Source organism: Vicia villosa, linkage group LG2, assembly GCF_029867415.1.
Source record: "Vicia villosa cultivar HV-30 ecotype Madison, WI linkage group LG2, Vvil1.0, whole genome shotgun sequence".
In the NCBI taxonomy this organism is placed as follows: domain Eukaryota; kingdom Viridiplantae; phylum Streptophyta; class Magnoliopsida; order Fabales; family Fabaceae; genus Vicia; species Vicia villosa.
Window position 1 is genome coordinate 153,458,414 of NC_081181.1, and position 22,925 is coordinate 153,481,338.

The following is a 22,925-nucleotide window of genomic DNA, read 5'->3' on the forward strand; positions in this document are numbered from 1 at the left end:
GTTCCTTATGACAAGAAGGTTTGTGGATACATGGTACAAAATGATTCCCATAATATGATGGCTCTAAGGTTTTATGATTCTTAAAGCCACAAGATAGTTATGTCTAACAAGTCAACAATATGCAACCATCGACTCCAAGGTTCTAGGCGCAGTTCCCAAAGTCATGGATTCTCCTTAAAAATACGGTAATCACAACAAATAACTTGCTATCCAATAGTATCTCCAATGGAATATATTATGAGAGAGGTTTTTGCACCAACCCAACGAGACATGTACGTTTAACAAGTACTAAACCATCATCCTTAATAGCTATCAGTTTAGGGTTATACTAAAGGTCCCTAGAGTCACATACCCGTTTTGAAAATATTATCGTCAATGCAAATAACTTACGAGCCACAACACTTCCTAAATAATCTACTCTAGGCAGGATTTCACATCAACCCAACAAGACAATTACGTCCAACAGGTCAATACTATGCAACCACCATCCTCTCCTAGGTGTTTTCTCAAAGCATGGGTAGTGAGTTTTTCCTCACAATATGCCAAATATCAAAAGATTCCAACCATACAACAGATGAATAATTAGTAATAATAACACGTATGAGATATATAAGGAAATGAATAAACAAATCTATCAATACCACAAAACAAACTAAACTAGGGTGGACTTGCTTTAGGAAATGTCGCCAAAAGAGTCTACAGCTATCGCGGTGCGAAAAAATACTTGAGTACATCGCACACTCGAAATACAATAGACCAAACTTTATTTATTACAAAAGGAAATGTAAAATATCGATAAAACCCACAAAGAACGGAGGATAAGATGGTCATCACAATCAAATTAGGGTTCGAGAGTCAGTTACGTAAGAGGAATGTATTAGCACCACTCACATATGTTGTACACAACAGGACCCATTTAGTTAGTTTTGCGAAAGAAATGTCACCTTAAGTTATTTCCAATCTTCTTCTTATTATGCGAGAAAAAGATAAAAGAAGGTCTTTATACCATGATTTTAGGATTGACACAATTTTTCTAAAACATGATTTACTGCAAATATGTTATGGAATATGTTCTAACATGTTGCTCAGGAAAGATGTCCTAATAGATATTGTGATATGTTATACCAGAACATTAGCACAATCTGTTTTTAAATCTTGACAGATTTGATTTGATTATGTGATATTTTTTTTGGATATATCTCAATTTTTCGCAGGTCAAGAAGATTTAATATGGAACATCCTTTTGTATCTCCAGATATGCAAGTTGCCAAAATTGGATGCTAAGACAATTTAGGAAAATTGATATTTGTGTTCCAAGTATTAAGGAAATTTATTTACACGTTTGGTGCATCAATCAACTTATGGATTAAGAAATATTTGGATGTAGATTTTGAAGCCCATGGACTGCAGAGGTGTATTTAAAGAGAAGACCTGACCTAATATAATTCGTACTTTCAAAATTTTGTAAATTAGGGGAAGCTTAGAGTTGCAGGTTTGAGAGTCTCTTGTGTAGGTATTTGTCACCCTTGTATCTTCTAATACTTGTGGTAGACATTTTGTTCTCACTTAGAAGCCTTTAGGTAATGAGTTGAGTTTCGTTCTCACTCTTGAAGCTTTGAAGCAAAAGAGTTGATTTTTTGTTTTGGAAGAATGATCTTCTTGTTAAGTTGTTTCTTGATACAATCACTAGGATTGGGGTTGTTTGATATCACTCCGGTGATTTTGGTTGTGGGATATCGACTTCCTTGGTTTAGATATCTATTTCTAGGAAGAAGTGGAGATGGGTAGTGATTAGGCGAAAAGTTATAAACTGAGACTGTTTAGCTTTGAACTAATACTGTTGATAGTGAACTTCCTTCCTGACTTGGTAGCCCCTAGATTATGTGTTGTTGCACTGAATTGAGTTAACAACTTTATGTGTTATTTATCATTCTTCAATTTTAATTAAGATCAAATTCAGCTTGATGAATATGTTCAATTCAGAATCCGATGTCGTAACATCTGTCTCGACATTGTTCTGATGTAAAGACATTAGTATTAACATGTTTTACTTGTATCAGAAATTTCAATTGGTATCAGAGTAGGCACCCTGGTCCATTGAGTGAGCTTCAGGGAGTATTTTACTGGTACTACTGTTCTTGTTGGAAGGATGGAGTATTATCATTCTAGGTATTTATAGAAAACAGATCTTGAAGAATTATCAGGATAGGAGAATCATGGTGTTGAAGAGATAAAAAGGGAAATATTTGAGTTGGCTCTAGCCACTCTGATATCATCAACTTAATTATCTATGGAATCAGTGAACTCTCTACATTACTTGTGTTGTGACCCAAGATACTTGGGAGTTCCTCAAGTCCACTCATAAAGGCACATCAAAGTGCAGTTGGGAGAAAATAGTTCAAAATAAACGATTACCAAGAAGGAGATTCTCTGGTCTTTACTCAAGAGGTTTGACATGAAAATGGAAAATCTTTGAATCTTAATAAGATCATTTTTTGCTGTTTCCAACCTTTAGGATCTTATGCCCTGGTCTCTAAGGAAGGGCTTCTTATTAGTTCCTTGAAAAACAATCTAACCAGGTGTTGAGGAGATATGCCAGAATGTCAAGGACATTTGTGTTTAGTTCAACAAGTATACTACACTCAAGAAAAGACTGGAACTGGAGTATAGATCAATCAATGTCATAACATTCAAGTATATGGGTGTGAAAACCTTGGATATGTGTGGAGCAGAATGCCTTACTTATCTCAAGAATAACTGTATAGGTTTTCTATTTCTTAGTCTAATCAGGAAGGTGATTTTGATTATGTTTCTTGCTAAGATGTTATTGGTTTGGCTGGAAGATGAACTTCTAATAAGGATTTCCTTTTGAAGAATTATTTCTTGACAAGATAACTGCTCATTCAAGATATATGCATCTAGAATGTAAAAGGTTGTCAACCATGAAAAATACAGGAGGTGACTATTTTGTATCTTATGGTTTAAGAGAAGGAAGGTGTGTCTACCATATATATTCTACAGGGTGAGGCAACTCTAATAACTTTCATACTTTATATTCTAATCAACCTTGTAAGGATAGTTCATCTCAGTCAAAGGAAGTTTTTTTTTGTGGAAAGAAAATTGGAAGTCTAAAAGGAGGTTAAGTTTTCAAGCTTTAACAGGAAGTGAAAAAACTCAAGTGACAAAAGATTGTTTCTATCAAAAGTCAAGCTGAGTCAATGATGTCTAGCTAAATGTCTTAGCATTGTGCCAAAACATCTGAAAAACTCAAGCTATATCAAATACTTACACTGAAGAGTTTTCCTATGTAGAAAGTTGATTTTAACAATCTATTTTTGTTAACTTCCTCTAAATGTAAAAAACAACTATGGTTAACGAAGTTGTGGTTGAAACTCAGGGGAGATGTTATTTGTTGTATTTCTCGTACCCTTCTTAGAACTTCAACTAAGATGTTTTGTATTTTGGTAGTGACTGTTCTAGACACTTGCCTACAATAAAAGTGTTTAACTTGTGGATGTCTAGTCTCATTGTATCCACTTGTAATTTATGTTGATAATACTATAAGGGAAAATTAAAGGAGTTGGACAACTTCAGAGTACAATATGGATTATCAAAGGTTTTGGTTATGATCTTCTTAACCTACAGACTGATGACTCTTGTATTAAACATAAGTCAGTTGTGTATGCAAGGTCTGAAGGTGCATGTCATCAAGGAAGAATGATTCATTTCAAATGAGATGTATACAGTTCTTATGAGAATTTAAAAACAATTTCTATTTGTGGCCACTACAAGTATTTAATTGTTCATTCTCTTGTTTAGTGTTCAATGAAAATAATGTCAAGACGTGACACCCGAAGATGCAACATCAGATAGTTGCGGAAGCTCTAGAACCTTTTATATGAATTTGATTAGTCCAATACAAAGTGACGTGACACCCGAAGATGCAACATCAGATAGTTGGGGAAGCTCTAGAACCTTTTATATGAATTTGATTAGTCCAATACAAAGTGAATATCCTAAAATATGGATGTTTCTTTTGTGAATCTTAACAAGAAGCTCTAGAGGTAGGTTTCGTATTCCACGATGTTTAAAGAAGGATTAGTTTTACTTATAAATACTCATTATATATTTCATCTACAATGTATGTACACAGTAAATAAAGAAAAGTCTTTTTCACACAATTCATCCTATATCTTTCTGATTTACTTTCACTTACGTTTTCATTAGTTTTGTAGCTCACAAAAAATCCAACTCCATAATTAACATTTTTTGGAGGAGTTAAAAAATCTGCAATAGAGGGGACATAAGTAATTTCTTAGTATAGTTTTGTGAACTAAAAAAGTAAAATCACAAACAAATTAGAAAGTAGTACATGAAAATATATATTAATTATTTTCAAAATAAATAACGACTATTAGAATAAAATGTTGATCACAATTATATTATTTTTATATGATGGTACATGTTGAATTCCAGACATACATAAAAAAAATCAAGAAATAGATGAAAATAAATAAAATTAAGCATCTCATATAGTCACACTGCGTAGAACTACTGTCTCAATGGTAAGTCCAGGTCCAAAACCGAATAACACACCCCATTCAAGTCCTTCTCCAGTTGTCTTCAAACCGTCTTGCATTGATTTCTTTCTCATTTCATCTAAGATAAACAACACACAAGCACTTGACATATTTCCATACTCACTAAGTACTTCCCTAGTGGCCTTCATCTTTTCAGGCTTCAAGGCTAGCTTTTGTTCCACTTGATCTAAAATTGCAGGTCCACCTGGGTGTGCAATCCAAAAGATTGAGTTGTAATCAGAAATTCCCAATGGCTGGAAAGCCTCAACCAATGCTTTACCAATGTTCTTTGAAACAATCCCAGGAACATCTTTAAGAAGGTGAAAAGTTAGCCCCGCTTCACGAAGGTGACCATCAATGGCTCCTTCACTATCAGGTGCAATTGTTTGCGCAGTCCAAACCATCTCAAAAATAGGTTTCTCAATCTCTGGTACTGGGTCAGAACCAACAATAAGTGCAGCAGCTCCATCTCCGAATAACGCTTGTCCAACAAGACTGTCCAAGTGAGTATCACTAGGACCACGGAATGTAACCGCAGTGACTTCAGAACAAACAACCAACACACGAGCGCCTCTGTTGTTCTCGGCCAAGTCCTTAGCCAAACGGAGCACCGTGCCACCAGCAAAGCACCCTTGTTGGTACATCATATACCTCTTCACATATGGACGAAGACCTAAGAGTTTGGTGAGTTGGTAATCGGCTCCAGGCATGTCTACACCACTTGTGGTACAAAAGATTAAGTGAGTAATCTTTGATTTTGGTTGACCCCATTCTTTGATAGCTTTGACAGCAGCTTCCTTCCCTAGTCTAGGTACCTCCACCACCACCATGTCTTGCCTAGCATCCAATGAAGGTGCCATGTATTCACAAAGACTAGGATTTTCTTTCAAAATCTCCTCAGTTAGATACATGTATCTCCTCTTGATCATAGATTTATCACCTGCAGTAGTTACAAATAAATGACATATCATCAGCACAACAATTTTTAGGTAATAATACCAAAACCAATGACATAATAATATGTCTCTCAATGCAAACAATTTGTATCAAGTTGGTGTAAGTATTTAAGAATGGTGATCATAACATAATATATACTTACACATGCGTTGGAATTTCTCTTTGAGAACAGTCTTGTGCTCACTGTTAGTGATTCTAAAGTAGAAATCAGGATATGTGGCTTGTTCAACACAGTTAGCTGGATTTGCTGTGCCAATAGCCAAGATGGTTGCAGGGCCTTCTGCCCTTTGAGCCTTACGAATTTCAGAAACAGTCACCATCTTGATATATTGAATACTAGTTTCTAGGTAGCAAAGTTATGATATGACTTAGTTGAAGGTTTGTAGAACTGGTTGTTGTAGAAAAGGAAAGGGTACGAAGAGTGTTGTGTTGTAATTAACATGTTTGAGGTTAGATGGTTTTATAGTGTGAAGAAAGGAGGGTAGCTCCACGAGATTCACAAAAACACTTGTAATATTCTATGGCTGCAGGCTTGGTGGAACTGACCATGTAAGTGTTTGGTGGAAAATACCCGAATGAGTTTTTTAAGACCCTTTCTAGTCAAACTTTTTGTTTTTTTAATATACTACTTACGTACCAAACTGGCTTGCAATTTTTTCATAATAAAATTATTTCACCATTTAACATGTGTGGTGAAAATTACCCACTTCATAAAACCAAGTTGCATATAAATGAGTTAATTAATTAAGGATGTGGCCGACTTATGTGCAAGCTGATTGGTTGCTCTAATTATATATTGATTGTAATTAGATTGATTTGGAATGATACATTATATATATATATATATATATATATATATATATATATATATATATATATATATATATATATATATATATATATATATATATATATATATTTTTGGAATCATTGACTTTAAATTACATTACACTTTGATTGTATATATATGTATTGAGTTAAGTGGTTTTTATCATAAAGAAGGAAAGGTTGGATGAGTTAATTCTTTTTAAGTTAATAGATCACTATATAAAATAAATACAAAGTACTTATACATTTTTTTCCCCTTTTAAAACACGTTTCATTTTCATAGGTTAATTTGGTATTTGTGCATTTATATATTAAAATATTAATTGTGGCTTTTTTATAATATTCAAATTGGCTATATATCATTAATTTAATTTTTGTTACATTGATCGGGTTAAAGCTAATACAAATGGAGTTTCCCTTCTCAATCTTTGCCATGCAACTTACAAAGTATTTTTTATATCGGGCATGGGTCCGATGTAAAGTCAGGCAATATAATAAGTCAGAGATATTTTACATCGGGCCAATGTTCGATGTGAAAAATTAACATACCACAACGGTTGAATTCAGACATCTGATGTGAAAAATAATGCAATTTTTTAATAAAAAATATAGATGCCATATTTTACATCGGTTTTCCTGTCCACATGATGTAATAGACAATTTTTACATCGATTTTCTATTGTGGAGGTGTAATTAGAAATAATATTGAAAATCATCTTGGTTCTTTTGCCTTTTTTCTTAGAGCATTTCCAATGGTGAGAACTTAGAGATTACTTAGCTTTTAAATTCTATTCCTTAGTTTTTTTTTTATCATTGGTGAGACCTAATATACGTTGCTTATTTATAATTAAACAAAAATAATTTAGATTGTTTATAGATTCCTCAAATGCAATGTGATCATTTAGACACACAAAATATGACAAAAATAATTAAAGATGCGATCATTAAAATTGCTCTTAGTCACACGACTGTCTTTGAGGCAGAGTTTTTTTTTGAGGCAGAGTTAAATGGCTTAATGTACGCTATTGAAACTGCCTTCGAAAATGGCTGGTAATCAATACCAAAATAAAAATAAAAATAGCTTGTAAAAGTTTTGGATTGAATGCAATTCCAAATTTGCTTTGCATGCCTTTAGAAACCCTTTGGAAGTTACTTGGATGTTAAGAAACTGGTGGATTAATTGTGTCTCTAAAACGAGAAGTACGAGCTTCCTCATCACTCGTGTATTTCAGAAAGGGAATCAATGTGCCAACAAGCTTTCTAATTGGCTTTTATTTACACAATTTTAATTGAGCTTATTAATTACCATTTTCATTAGTTACACTACAAAAAATGTTGTCTGGACAACACGTCGCAACTTGTAAAATCACGTGGCAACAATAAATTAGCGACGTGGGTCAACACGTCGCAGGAGCTAAAGTGGCAACATTGTAGCGACGTAGAGACCACGTCAGAAAGTAGCGACGTGACTCCAACGTCGCAACAGAATTACATAGGAAACAGCTCCCTGCACACACAGCAGGTGTGGCAGGTGTGGAAAAGTGTGTTTGTTGACCAATGTAGCGACGTGTTTTCCACATCGCTACATTAAATACTTTTTTTTTAAAAAAAAATTAATACGCAGGATGTATTTGATTTTATATAATTAATTAATTTATTTATATAATAAAATTTATATATAATAGAATTTATATAATAAAATTTATATATAATAAAATTTATATAATAAAATATATAAAATAAAATTTATATAATAAATAGATATTACATTCAATGTGATTGGTTTTATTGGTTTTATATAATTAATTAATATATAATAAAATATATATAATAAAATATATATAATAAAATTTATATATAATAAAATTTATATAATAAAATCTATAAAATAAAATTTACATAATAAAATCTATAAAATATAATTTATATAATAAAATTTATATAATAAAATTTTAAAAAATAAATTCATATAATAAACTTTATATAATAAATTCAATTAAATAAAACTAAAAATTTAAAACTAATATTTTAATGAATTAAAATGTAGAATAAGTTACATAAATATAAATTAAAAACAAATAAAATACAAAATATTTTTAAGAGGCATCATCATCCCGAAAATAATTATCCGGATTAAAATCATCAGCCACTCCGTCATCCTCCGGCTCTTGAGGAGGAGCATTACTGTAATTTCCACCTCCTTGCATAAACCGTCTCATCTGCTCCTCCATCTCAGCTTGCTTCTTCATAATGCCCTCTATCTGCCGCGCATGCTGCTCCTCCATATCAGACTGCTTCTTCCGCATCATCTCCATCTGGGCCTCATTTTCGCGTCTCGCCAATTGTCTTATTAATTCAGTTTGTTCCTGTGTCAGATTTGGTTGACGCGATCCACCCTCTCCATCCTGAACTCTTTGAAACAGATTGCGGTCACCACGTCTATAGCTGGACGCCAAATTTCCAGCCCCAAAAAAGCAACCATTAGGCCCCTTTTCTTTTATAACCTCGCACCAAATGTAATGATCAACATCCGCGTTAAGCGGCTCCCCCTCTGCTGGCATGAACTGAGGATTATTTTCCAGAAAAATGGCAAGCCGTCTATCATATTCTTCCTGCACACATATTCAATAAAAAAATTTAAGTTAAATATTTACATGCATATTTAATTATACTAAATAAATATGTACATAATAAATTAAAATATATTAAAAAGTTGCCACGTGATTTTCACGTCACAACTTATGATTTGCCACATGATTTTCACGTGGCAATTTATCAATTGCCACATGAAATTCACGTCACAAATTTTGTATTAATTTAAAAAAAATAAACAACGTAAATTTCACTTACAAGATACATCCTCGTGCGCTCGTCGACAACACCTCCCGATCTCCTTGTCCGGGTCCTCGAAATCAGCTCAGACATCAATGGTCTTCTCCCCAACTCCTTAGCCTAAATAATATAATTAAAAATAATTAGTAAAATATATTATGAATAAAGATGTAACTTAAAAATTTTAAATTTTTTTATCAATCGTCGGGCATGCTCGGCGGTGCTAATACTTCCAACTGTGTTGACACAACCGCCCTTTTCAGATGCCCTCATCTTCTTAAAAGTTTTTGATTTAGCCCGGAATTCTGGAGTCCTCCAATATATTACAAGCTCCTGAAAAACCTTCTCGCCTATCCAGCTAGGACGGATGCCGTGAAGCTCATAACTCTCCCTTACTCGCCGCAACATATCATACATTCTTTTAGAGCATTTGGTATTGAAAACTTTCTGAACGGCTTTTTCACTCAATGGATCCAACACACATTTCTCCTGCAATAATGTTTTGTATGACATTAAAATAAAATATTAAGTAATTATAATGAGAATTTCATTTAAATAACCATAACTAAAAAAATAAATTAAATGCACAACTTAAATAAATAACAATACCTTAAACATTCTAAACCATTCATCTTTATTCTCGACGTCCCCATAGCTCTTAAAAGCTGATTTATACATCTGCTGAATTATATAGTTAACAATCCTAGCAGCAGTCTGACTCGGCGTAAAACTGAAACAAAAAATGAAAATGTTAGATATAAATTTATACAAAAAATGAAAATGTATACATACTATAAAAGTTTTTAAATAGGAAACTTACTTGCTTCCTTCGGGCTGAATCCAAAATCTACCGTCAACGACATGAATCTCATCAGGATCATCCCTCCCACGAAGATCAGCTCCATCTATCTCATCAACTGCCTCATCAACCTCACGGGCTGGTACATGTGTGGGATGTGGGGTGCGTGAGCCTCCAACCTGTGTGGGGCGTGGACTAGGAGATCGTCCAGCCTGTGTCGGACGTGGACGGGGAGATCATCCAGCCTGTGTGGGGCGTGGACTAGGAGATCGTCCAGCCTGTGTCGGATGTGTACTGCTGGATCCTCCCGTCTGCTGGAAGGATGAAGTCATCTGCATGGGATATGAAAAACCAGATCCTCCAGTCTGCTGGAAGGATGAAGGCATGCCAGTATGGGCGAATGGAAAGCTGGGCGGGGGCACACCAGTATGTGTGAATGGAAAGCTGGGAGGGGGCACACCAGTATGTGTGAATGGAAAGCTAGGTCCTCCCGCCTGCTGGAAGGACGAGGGCACACCAGGATGCTGGAAGGATGTGAAGGATAGAAAAACACTTAGAAAGGGGGGGGGGGTTTGAATAAGTGTAGCTTTAAAAACTTGACAGATAAAAATAAATTGCACAGTTATTTTTATCCTGGTTCGTTGTTAACTAAACTACTCCAGTCCACCCCCGCAGAGATGATTTACCTCAACTGAGGATTTAATCCACTAATCGCACGGATTACAATGGTTTTCCACTTAGTCAACAACTAAGTCTTCCAGAGTCTTCTGATCACACACTGATCACTCCAGGAACAACTGCTTAGATACCCTCTAAGACTTTTCTAGAGTCTACTGATCCACACGATCACTCTAGTTACAATCTGCTTAGATAACCTCTAAGACTTCCTAGAGTATTCTGATCCACACGATCACTCTAGTTCCTTACAACTTAATGTAATCAATTCTAAGAGTATTACAATTGCTTCTTAAAAGCTATAATCACAAACTGTGATATTTCTCTTAACGTTTAAGCTTAATCTCACTAATATATTACAACAGCAATGTAGTGAGCTTTGATGAAGATGAAGATTCTGAGCTTTGAGTTTAACAGCGTTTCAGCAAGTCTTTTTGAATAATCTTGATCAGGATCGTTAACCTTGCTTCTCATCAGAACTTCATATTTATAGGCGTTGGAGAAGATGACCGTTGAGAGCATTTAATGCTTTGCGTGTTCCGTACAGCATCGCATTTAATGTTATACGCTTTTGTCAACTACCTCGAGCCTTGTTCACGCTGTGTCTACTGACGTAGCCTTTAATAGCTTTTAACGTTCCTTTTGTCAGTCAGCGTAGCCTGCCACTTGTACTTCCTTCTGATCTGATGTTTGTGAATACAACGTTTGAATATCATCAGAGTCAAACAGCTTGGTGCATAGCATCTTCTGATCTTCTGACCTTGAAGTGCTTCTGAGCGTGATACCATCAGAACTTCAGTGCTTCTGATCTCATGTTCTTCTGATGCTTCCATAGACCCATGTTCTGATACTGCTTCGACCATCTTCTGATGTCTTGCCAGACCATGTTCTGATGTTGCATGCTGAACCCTTTGAGACAAAGCTTCTGAGCGCTGAATTATGCGTACTCTTTATATATTTCCTGAAAGGGAAATTGCATTGGATTAGAGTACCATATTATCTTAAGCAAAATTCATATTATTGTTATCATCAAAACTAAGATAATTGATCAGAACAAATCTTGTTCTAACAGGATGGCGGTACCGCAGAGTACTAGAAAGATGCAGGTACCCCAGACGGGAATGTGTGGGAGGAGAGTAATGGGGTAAAAGTCTGAGTACTGGCTAAAGACATAGGATCAACACTCTAAGGGCGGGGAGACACGACCATGTGAGGCGCGTCACATACTACTATCCTCGGACGTTGGGACTTCTTACCACTATCTTTACTCTTAGGTGGCATTTTACCTATTTTATTATTCATCAACAAAGATAATAAATTCATTAAGATCAATATATATTCATTAACAAATAAATAGATATTCATTAACACATAAATATATATTTAATAAATATCCATTAACACATAAATAGATATTCATTAACACATAAATAAATATTCATTAACACATAAATATACATTCAATGTTTAGTTATTCTTCATCTTCGCTATCCACATCATTCTCTTCATCATTCTCTTCGTCGTTCTCTTCGTCATTCTCTTTATTGTTGTCATCGGATTCAAACTCTTCATCATTCTCTTCATCCACATTATTTTCAACCAACAATATAGATGCATCAACTTGATGTCCCTCAACAATTGTATCAGACAAACTTGTAATGTCTTCAGTTGCAACCACTTCATTAATTTGATCAACATTATCAACTTGATAGGCAACATCTTCTACTTGATCGCCATTTTCAATATGACCTTGCGGTTTTGTTTTTATTACAACACACCATCCTCTTTTACGTGTCACAATTGAAGGATAAGGTACATAATAAACTTGCCTAACAATATTTGACATTATGAAAGGATCATACTCTTTGTATTTCCGGTTCATTTGAATCTCAACAGTACCGTATGACTTGTCTATTTTTGTGCCTCTACTTGGATCATACCATTCACAATAAAACAAGACGACTTGGTATACCAACTCGTAGATATGTTTAATAACTCCATAAAAGTCATCTTCACCACCATCTGTAACTCCTTTTACAAATACACCACTGTTTATGGTTTTTTTCCCTTCGGTCCATACCTCAGTGTGAAACTTATATCCGTTCACGAAGTATGTGTGCCAATCATTTGCGCTTTGGATAGGGCCTTCTGCCAAGTTTCTCAAATGGAGTATTTCTGGAGTTGGTGGAAACACGGTAGACAATCTTTGCTTGAACCATAAGGGAAATTGAGCATGAATGACGCCGGATGTTGACTGTACACCGGTACTATGAAAATAGGCATTGTTAAATTCCCTACAAAATATACACCATAAGTTAAATAAGTTTGGTATACAGACATTGTCAACAATGGTAAAAAAAATTGGGTAAACTTACTCAAGGTATTGTTTAACTTCAACGCAGTTGATCAAGACATGGACATGTGCGGATTGCATTTCTTTCTGGGTCAACCAATGCACACTCTTCTTTCTAGAAGGTCGACCTGGAAGACCGAATACTGATAAGGTGAATTGACTCCTCTGGTTGACATTTACCGGATTCCGTATGGTTCTAGGAGTTAACATCAAGTGATTGAAATAATGACTGCAAAAATGTGATGTTTCTCGATGCAGGTAATGTGCACATATAGAACCTTCAATTCTTGCTTTATTCTTCACTGATCGCTTTGAATCACCCATGAACCTTTCAAACGGATACATCCACCTATATTGAACTGGTCCACCAAGAAAAGCTTCATATGCAAGATGCACAGGTAAATGTTCCATGGAGTCAAAGAAACCAGGCGGAAATACTTGTTCCAACTTACAAAGAATGATTGCAATGTTTTGGTCCAACTTCATGATGTCTTCCACTTTTAAAGCTGACGCACAAATATCTCTAAAAAACTGACTAATTTCAGTTAGTGGAACATGTTTGGGTAGCGAGCCAAATGCAATTGGTAACAATTGTTCCATAAAAATGTGACAATCGTGACTTTTCACTCCATGCAGCTTCCCAATGTTAGGGTCAGAACACCTTGATAAATTTGATGAATACCCATCGGGCATTCTCAAATCTTTTAGCCATTGACAATCAGCTTTAGCTTCTTGGGAAGTCAGAGTGAAACAAGCCTTGGGTTTTAATAACTTTCCATTCGGTAGAGGCTTCAACTCCAACTCTCTTCTGTTACACCATTTTTCCATGTCTTGTCTGGCCTTTTCATTATCTTTTGTTTTGCCTTTCACATCCATCACTGTGTTAAATACATTATCAAAAAAATTCTTCTCAATATGCATAACATCTAGATTATGGCGCAACAAGTTATCTTTCCAATATGGGAGGTGAAGGATAGAAAAACACTTAAAAAGGGGGGGTTTGAATAAGTGTAGCTTTAAAAACTTGACAGATAAAAATAAATTGCACAGTTATTTTTATCCTGGTTCGTTGTTAACTAAACTACTCCAGTCCACCCCCGCAGAGATGATTTACCTCAACTGAGGATTTAATCCACTAATCGCACGGATTACAATGGTTTTCCACTTAGTCAGCAACTAAGTCTTCCAGAGTCTTCTGATCACACACTGATCACTCCAGGAACAACTGCTTAGATACCCTCTAAGACTTTTCTAGAGTATACTGATCCACACGATCACTCTAGTTACAACCTGCTTAGATAACCTCTAAGACTTCCTAGAGTATTCTGATCCACACGACCACTCTAGTTCCTTACAACTTAATGTAATCAATTCTAAGAGTATTACAATTGCTTCTTGAAAGCTATAATCACAAACTGTGATATTTCTCTTAACGTTTAAGCTTAATCTCACTAATATATTACAACAGCAATGTAGTGAGCTTTGATGAAGATGAAGATTCTGAGCTTTGAGTTTGAACAGCGTTTCAGCAAGTTAATATGAGTTGTTTTGGTGCAGAATCGTTAACCTTGCTTCTCATCAGAACTTCATATTTATAGGCGTTGGAGAAGATGACCGTTGAGTGCATTTAATGCTTTGCGTGTTCCGTACAGCATCGCATTTAATGTTATACGCTTTTGTCAACTACCTCGAGCCTTGTTCACGCTGTGTCTACTGACGTAGCCTTTAATAGCTTTTAACGTTCCTTTTGTCAGTCAGCGTAGCTTGCCACTTGTACTTTCTTCTGATCTGATGTTTGTGAATATAACGTTTGAATATCATCAGAGTCAAACAGCTTGGTGCAAAGCATCTTCTGATCTTGAAGTGCTTCTGAGCGTGATACCATCAGAACTTCAGTGCTTCTGTTCTCTTGTTCTTCTGATGCTTCCATAGACCCATGTTCTGATTCTGCTTCGACCATCTTCTGATGTCTTGCCAGACCATGTTCTGATGTTGCATGCTGAACCATTTGAGACAAAGCTTCTGAGCGCTGAATTATGCGTACTCTTTATATATTTCCTGAAAAGGAAATTGCATTGGATTAGAGTACCATATAATCTTAAGCAAAATTCATATTATTGTTATCATCAAAACTAAGATAATTGATCAGAACAAATCTTGTTCTAACAATCTCCCCCTTTTTGATGATGACAAAAACATATATAAATGATATGAATTTGCGATCAGAAAGAACAGACGGCAAAAGACAAATTACACAGCTATAGCATAAGCATATGAATATGTCTCCCCCTGAGATTAACAATCTCCCCCTGAGATAAATAATCTCCCCCTGAAATAAATACTCGAAGAACTTTAATAAAAGACTTCCCTGATTATTTCGGTAGAGACGATCATATAAGCTTCTGTCTTCAGAGAATTCATAGCTTCTGACTTCTGCTTCCATTGGACAGCTTCAGAATTAGAATTTCTTTAGATCCCTAGAACACTCACAGCTTCTGATTCCTGCTTCCATCTAGGACAGCTTCAGAACTTGAATTTCTTTGATCTTCTGAACATTCACAGCTTCTGACTTCTGCTTCCATCTAGGACAGCTTCAGAACTTGAATTTCTTTGATCTTCTGAACATTCACAGCTTCTGATTTCTGCTTCCCTCGGATAGCTTCAGAGCTTGAATTTCTACCAACCTTACTTCATGCTAGATTTGTATCAGAACATTGTTGAATGTACCAGAGCATCATCAGAGCATCTCTACATCCTGAAATGTTACAGAACAAAAAACTAAACGACAAAAGTCAGCATGAACGAGTCAGAACATAAAATGTATATTCGAACACATTATATGTATCAGAGCCATATAGGCTAAAATAATGTATCAGAGCAAATAGAATTTTGTCAAAGCAAATAGACAGATATGGATTAAATTCTATTTTCAGTGCTTCTGATTTCTGAAGCTTGATAGCACTCAGCTTGCTTCAGTTTCCATGAGCTTATTCTTTTTACAGAATAACACTTCTTATGGTTTTGCTTCTTGTGTTTGCTTTGAAGATTTTCTTCAAGATTCTCTTCACTTCTTTATACCTGCAAAACACTTAAACCATATAGAACTTGCAGTTCTTGTTAGTAAGAGCAACTGATTAAATCAAATCATTTATCACATATTTCTCCCCCTTTTTGTCATATCATCAAACAGCAAAAAAGATTCAGAGACAAACAAAACGAAACACACGGAGGAAGAAGATGATTTCATTGAAGTTCAAACAGCAGGTACAGAAGTACATGAAGATAAGTAAGATTAGATGCACAAAGACAGATGCAACAAAAAGAAAGAACCAACATAGACTCAATCTAAGATGGCCCTAGTCTTGACAAGATCTTGGTCAGCATCTCTTGAATCTTATTGTTGTGTCCTTCTTGCCTCACCATGAAAGCGCTATACTCAGCATTGAGTGAGCTTTGCTCATCCTGTCTCTTCTGAATTTCTACCAGAGTCCTTGCAAGACGAGAAGATTCATCAGAAGAAGCTTCACCGCTTTCAACCACAGGAATAGCAACTTGATCTGTAGCTTCCATGGATAGATCATTTGCATGGATTTCCTCAACAGGATCTGATTCAGCAACATGATCTTCAGCATCTGCTTCTTGCATAGAAGCATCTCCATATTCTGCAGCAGGAATTTCCGAGTCTCCATTCTCAAGTGCCTGAAGAATGGCAGCTAGATTCCTGGGAGCAGAAGGACCTTCAACTACTGGTGGGTCAACAACTTCTGGAATGACCAAGCTTGGATCTTTCTCAGAAGGATTTTCCCTCAGATAGTCAAAGAGAGTCTTGAAGTCCCCAAGTAGAACATGATATTGAGGTATCCAGACCACAATCTCCCTGCAAGGATTTGCTTCCATTTCAGCAGCCAATCTTAATTGTTCCATCTCATCCAAGAAGGGCTTCTCTTCCAACAGATGTCTTCCTTTGAGACTAGCAAACCAGAAGTCTTCATAATTCCTCAGAATTCCACGAGGCCGTGGGGCAGCAGCTACACAGGCTTCCTGAAGTTCTAAAAACAGAGCATCTGATTCTCTGCGAAAGATCCTCCAGAAGTTCCGCATAGCAACATCATTCAATCCAGAACTTTCAGCAATTCTGAGAGTATCAAAGGTACTTCTGAGATTCCTCTTTATGTTTTCAAAAACTACACCAATAGGATATACAGGGCGGAATTTTATTTGGGTTTTTGAAAAGGCAGGGTTGGAAGTGAAGTACGGATGAGGTTCTCTATCCAACCTATAAGAAGATTCTGCTTCAGTATCAGAATCTAACACTACCACTTCAGCTTCAGGACGAGGCTTGGGAGTGTAGTTGCAATCACGGAGCAGCTGCTCATGTGATGCAGAGGTTGGAAGAGGAGAATCACAAAGATTGTTTTGAGAGGTGGAGGGAGTATGTTCAAGAGTGGCATTGAGAGAAGGTTGAGATGGAAAGAGAGTTTGAAGGGGTGGTATATCCAGAACAGGATTTATGGTAGGTGGAGAGGAAGGAATGGTTATAGGAGAAGATGGAGGTGTAAGAACATGGACAAAGACAGGTGATTCTGATGTGGCTTTTTCTGGTTCAGGTGTAGGGACAACCTCTATTGGTGCAGCTTCTGAACAAACAGCAGGAACATAATCAGGTTCAGAAATGCATATACCTTTGGAACCTCTCAGAAAAGCTTTGGCCACATCCTCAGTCTTCTTCTGCTTCTTACTCTTCGGCTCTTCAATAATCTTTGCTTTGCCGCTAGCGATTTCTTTCCTTCTGACATATGCCAGAACTTCTGGTTGATTCTCAGCCTCTTGAGAGATATTTTCTTCATCAGATTCTTGAAGAATCATCTTTCTTTTTCTGATTTTCTTCTTCTCAACCACTTCAACAATCTCAGCATTGTTATTTGACTTCTTCTTCTTTTTCTCAGCTTCCTTCTTTTTCTTCTCAAAATCAGCAGAGACAGCCTTAGCAACCTTTGCAATGACTTCTTCTGGGACCACTTCTTTATTGGTGGTAGCAGCAGGATGATCAAACTTTCTTTTGGTCCTTTCTTCCTTCTTACGATTCACTTTAATAGGAGCACCTTTGTCTTGATCTTTAAGACTCTTATCCTCTTTTTGTGACTTCAGATACTTAGTTCTGACTTCAGGTACCTCACTATTGAAGAAGGTTTCAAAGTCAGCTAGTACTGGTTTTCTTCTGATTCTTGTTCCAGCTAGAGGTTGAGGAACTTTGAGGATAGTGTCAATTATTTTCATCTTCTTTAAAGAAAAAGCATTCAGACAGGCTCCAGAGGTGACAACAAGGTTTTTGATGATACCTTCAGACTCCAGACTCTCAACAATCTTGGAATGCACCAGAAGGTTTGTAATAATTCTACCAAAAGGAATGATTGTTCCACCATTTTCTTTTCTGAAAGCGTTTCTGGAATCCTTTACTGCTTTCCACATATGGTTGAAGATAATGTAAATCGCATCAGCCTTCTTCTGAGTGGCAATGCAATAAAGAATATACCTTTGATCATTACTGATGAAATCCGAGGCATGTGTTGCTTTCCTATGGTAGAAGCACCCAAGAAGGATCTTTGTCCAGATTCTGTAGACATCTTTCAAATCCTTGACGTGTTTTGTTTTCTTGACATTTAGATAGAGAGTGGATAGAACATCTCCCAAATCTGCCCTTTGATCAAACTCATAAACCCCTTCAGGGTTTTTCAGATCAAACATCATTCTTAGGATGTTTTCAGTAATAACAACAAACTTTCCATGGACGAAAGAAAGTATAGATTTTGGAGCAACCACAGCATGTGCCCAGAACTCCTTAACAAGATCCGGATAAACTGGACCAACAAACTCAGCAAACAACGAGGTCCATCCTTGAAAGATGATGTCTTCTTTAAGGTGAAATTGGTTTTCTTCAATGTTGTCAAAGTCAACCATGAGTTCACATAGAACTTCCAATTCATCTTTAGGAATGGAGCATGCAACAACAGGAGTGAGTTGCAAAGTTTCTTCTTGGAGATGATGAGGAACAGATGACTCAGCATTTTGGGATGAGAAGGCAGCCATGGATGCAGAATGAACAAAAACGAACAAGAAAAGCGAACTGGGTTTTCGATTAGGGTTTTTAGAAAACGGCTAAGAACTTTTCAAACGAGAGAATGCAAGGAGAGAGAGAGAGACAAGGGAGCGAAAAAGATGTAAGATATGATTTGAAAAGAATATATAGAGATGGATTTGAAAAGGAAAATAATAAGAAATATAAACTGAACAGTTCCAGAATCAAAAGAAATCAATTTTATTAAATGATGAGTGACGTAAGGAGAGAGAACGTGGTAAATGAAATGATTTAAAACAGTTACCTAGGTCGGCGTCTTTTCAACTGCACGCTTTGTACAAACCGTACAGACACGTGTTCACCATAAGATAATAGATGACAGCTGTAAATTTCAGAATAGACTTTACGCCTTCAGATTCAGATCACTGCTTCTGATCTGATCAAGTTTCTCTTTAGGAAACACTCCTTCTGAAGTGTGCTGATATAAATCTGAATGATCTTCTGATCCATTACTTCTGATATACACAGCTTCTGGAGATTCACTTCTTTGTTCTGCAGCTTCTGATAAGACAAAACTGTATCTGCAGAAATTCTTAAGCGCTTTGTTTCATTAGAAACAAGTTTATCATCAAATCAGATATTTATTGATTCGTCCACAATCAATGTTTCAATATTGTATATTCTGTAGCATTTAGAGCATTCAGAATAAACAAGAACGAAACATCAATGCTTTAGAGACAAACAAAACAGATGGTTCCAAGACTAATAAACTTTCTTTTCTGATTTCCTACGAACATAGTTTCTTCAACAGATTTAAGAACCAGAACTTGGAAGACAATCTTTCTTTCCTTCAAGTGTTGAGACCAACTTGAGTCCAGGAGACATGTCATGTTGACTTTTATCTTCTTTGTCGCCAAGAGAATTTGCAAAAGAAATAGTCTTTTTCTTTGGTACCCACATTTTCTTGGGTCCTTTCTTGTTAGTTCTCCTCAAGTTCTGATTGAACTTAGGTTTAACGTTGTAAGCAGAAGGAGGAACAGCATGATAATTTTTAATGTGAGTTTCATGATATTTCCTAGGTTGTGTCACATGCTTTTTGGTGTGTGTTATGTGAAAACTTTGAGCATGTGAAGTGTGCCTAATATCATGGGAGTGGCCATACTTGAACTGATCATACAATGGCTTGTATGTGAATTTCATTTCATCAACAGGTTCAAGTTTGTATGGGGTTTCACCCTCAAAACCAATGCCGACTCTTTTGTTTCCAGACACAGCATATATCATAGAAGCTAGCTGACTTCTGCCAATACTTCTAGATAAGAACTTCCTGAAACTTAAATCATATTCTTTCAGAATATGGTTTAGACTAGGAGTGGATTTTTCTGAATCAGAAGGAAATCCAACATTATTGGATAATTTTAAAAGTTTTTTTTTTAATTCAGAATTCTCCAACTCAAGCTTCTTTGTCTCAAATTCAAATAGCTTTTTCAGCTTCTTGTATTTGAGACTGATCTGAGACTTGAGTTCCAGAAGTTCAGTTAGACCGGAAACTAACTCATCTCTAGTAAGTTCAGAAAATACCTCTTCAGAATCTGATTCTGATGTAGATTCTGATCCGTCATCTTCTGTCGCCATCAGCGCACAGTTAGCCTGCTCATCTTCAGAGTCTGAATCATCTTCTGACTCATCCCAGGTTGCCATAAGACCTTTTTTCTTATGAAACTTCTTCTTGGGATTTTCCTTCTGAAGATTTGGACATTCATTCTTGAAGTGTCCAGGCTCATTGCATTCATAGCACATGACCTTCTTCTTGTCAAATCTTCTGTCATCAGAAGATTCTCCACGTTCAAATTTCTTTGAACTTCTGAAGCCTCTAAACTTCCTTTGCTTGGTCTTCCAGAGTTGATTTAGCCTTCTGGAGATCAAGGACAGTTCATCTTCAGATTCTGATTCTTCAGGATCTTCTTCTCTAGCCTGAAAAGCGTTAGTGCATTTCTTGATATTTGATTTTAATGCAATAGACTTACCTTTCTTTTGAGGCTCATTTGCGTCCAGCTCTATTTCATGACTTCTCAAGGCACTGATAAGCTCTTCCAGAGAAACTTCATTCAGATTCTTTGCAATCTTGAATGCAGTCACCATAGGACCCCATCTTCTGGGTAAGCTTCTGATGATCTTCTTTACGTGATCAGCCTTGGTGTATCCCTTGTCAAGAACTCTCAATCCAGCAGTAAGAGTTTGAAATCTTGAAAACATCTTTTCAATGTCTTCATCATCCTCCATCTTGAAGGCTTCATACTTCTGGATTAAAGCTAGAGCTTTAGTCTCCTTGACTTGAGCATTTCCTTCATGAGTCATTTTCAAGGACTCATATATGTCATAGGCCGTTTCCCTGTTAGATATCTTCTCATACTCAGCATGAGAGATAGCATTCAGCAAAACAGTTCTGCATTTATGATGATTCCTGAAAAGCTTTTTCTGATCATCATTCATTTCTTGCCTTGTCAGCTTTACGCCTCTGGCATTTACTGGATGTTTGTAAGCATCCATCAGAAGATCCCATAGATCACCATCTAGACCAAGAAAGTAACTTTCCAGTTTATCTTTCCAGTATTCAAAGTTTTCACCATCAAATACCGGCGGTCTAGTATAACCATTGTTACCGTTGTATTGCTCAGCAGAGCCATATGTAGATGCAGGTGTAGACTTTTCACTTTCATCAACCATCTTTTACTGAAGCGTTTTTCTCTTCCTGAATCTTTTCTAAACACGGTTAAGTGCTTGCACCTTAGAACCGGCGCTCTGATGCCAATTGAAGGATAGAAAAACACTTAGAAAGGGGGGGTTTGAATAAGTGTAGCTTTAAAAACTTGACAGATAAAAATAAATTGCACAGTTATTTTTATCCTGGTTCGTTGTTAACTAAACTACTCCAGTCCACCCCCGCATAGATGATTTACCTCAACTGAGGATTTAATCCACTAATCGCACGGATTACAATGGTTTTCCACTTAGTCAGCAACTAAGTCTTCCAGAGTCTTCTGATCACACACTGATCACTCCAGGAACAACTGCTTAGATACCCTCTAAGACTTTTCTAGAGTATACTGATCCACACGATCACTCTAGTTACAACCTGCTTAGATAACCTCTAAGACTTCCTAGAGTATTCTGATCCACACGATCACTCTAGTTCCTTACAACTTAATGTAATCAACTCTAAGAGTATTACAATTGCTTCTTGAAAGCTATAATCACAAACTGTGATATTTCTCTTAACTTTTAAGCTTAATCTCACTAATATATTACAACAGCAATGTAGTGAGCTTTGATGAAGATGAAGATTCTGAGCTTTGAGTTTGAACAGCGTTTCAGCAAGTTAATATGAGTTGTTTTGGTGCAGAATCGTTAACCTTGCTTCTCATCAGAACTTCATATTTATAGGCGTTGGAGAAGATGACCGTTGAGTGCATTTAATGCTTTGCGTGTTCCGTACAGCATCGCATTTAATGTTATATGCTTTTGTCAACTACCTCGAGCCTTGTTCACGCTGTGTCTACTGACGTAGCCTTTAATAGCTTTTAACGTTCCTTTTGTCAGTCAGCGTAGCTTGCCACTTGTACTTTCTTCTGATCTGATGTTTGTGAATATAACGTTTGAATATCATCAGAGTCAAACAGCTTGGTGCAAAGCATCTTCTGATCTTGAAGTGCTTCTGAGCGTGATACCATCAGAACTTCAGTGCTTCTGTTCTCTTGTTCTTCTGATGCTTCCATAGACCCATGTTCTGATTCTGCTTCGACCATCTTCTGATGTCTTGCCAGA

The 22,925-nt window shown here is 36.3% G+C and overlaps 1 protein-coding gene across 1 annotated transcript; it reads right to left on the reverse strand.

The window, feature by feature from the left end:
• Positions 1–4,436: 4,436 nt before the first annotated feature.
• Positions 4,437–5,955, reverse strand: LOC131652540 (chalcone synthase 4-like). Its single transcript, XM_058922422.1, has 2 exons — positions 5,680–5,955; positions 4,437–5,520 (listed from the first exon to the last, which is right to left on the reverse strand). The coding sequence occupies exons 1-2, from the start codon at positions 5,855–5,857 to the stop codon at positions 4,529–4,531; spliced, it is 1,170 nt and encodes a 389-aa protein (XP_058778405.1). The 5' UTR covers positions 5,858–5,955; the 3' UTR covers positions 4,437–4,528.
• Between the last annotated feature and the right edge of the window lie 16,970 nt (positions 5,956–22,925).

Bases quoted from the DNA above. Each gene is read 5' to 3' on its own strand.
- LOC131652540 (XM_058922422.1), bottom strand. From the start codon at position 5,857: ATGGTGACTGTTTCTGAAATTCGTAAGGCTCAAAGGGCAGAAGGCCCT. The intron at 5,521-5,679 runs GTAAGTATATAT...TAACTACTGCAG, and splicing joins AGAGAAATTCCAACGCATGT to GTGATAAATCTATGATCAAG.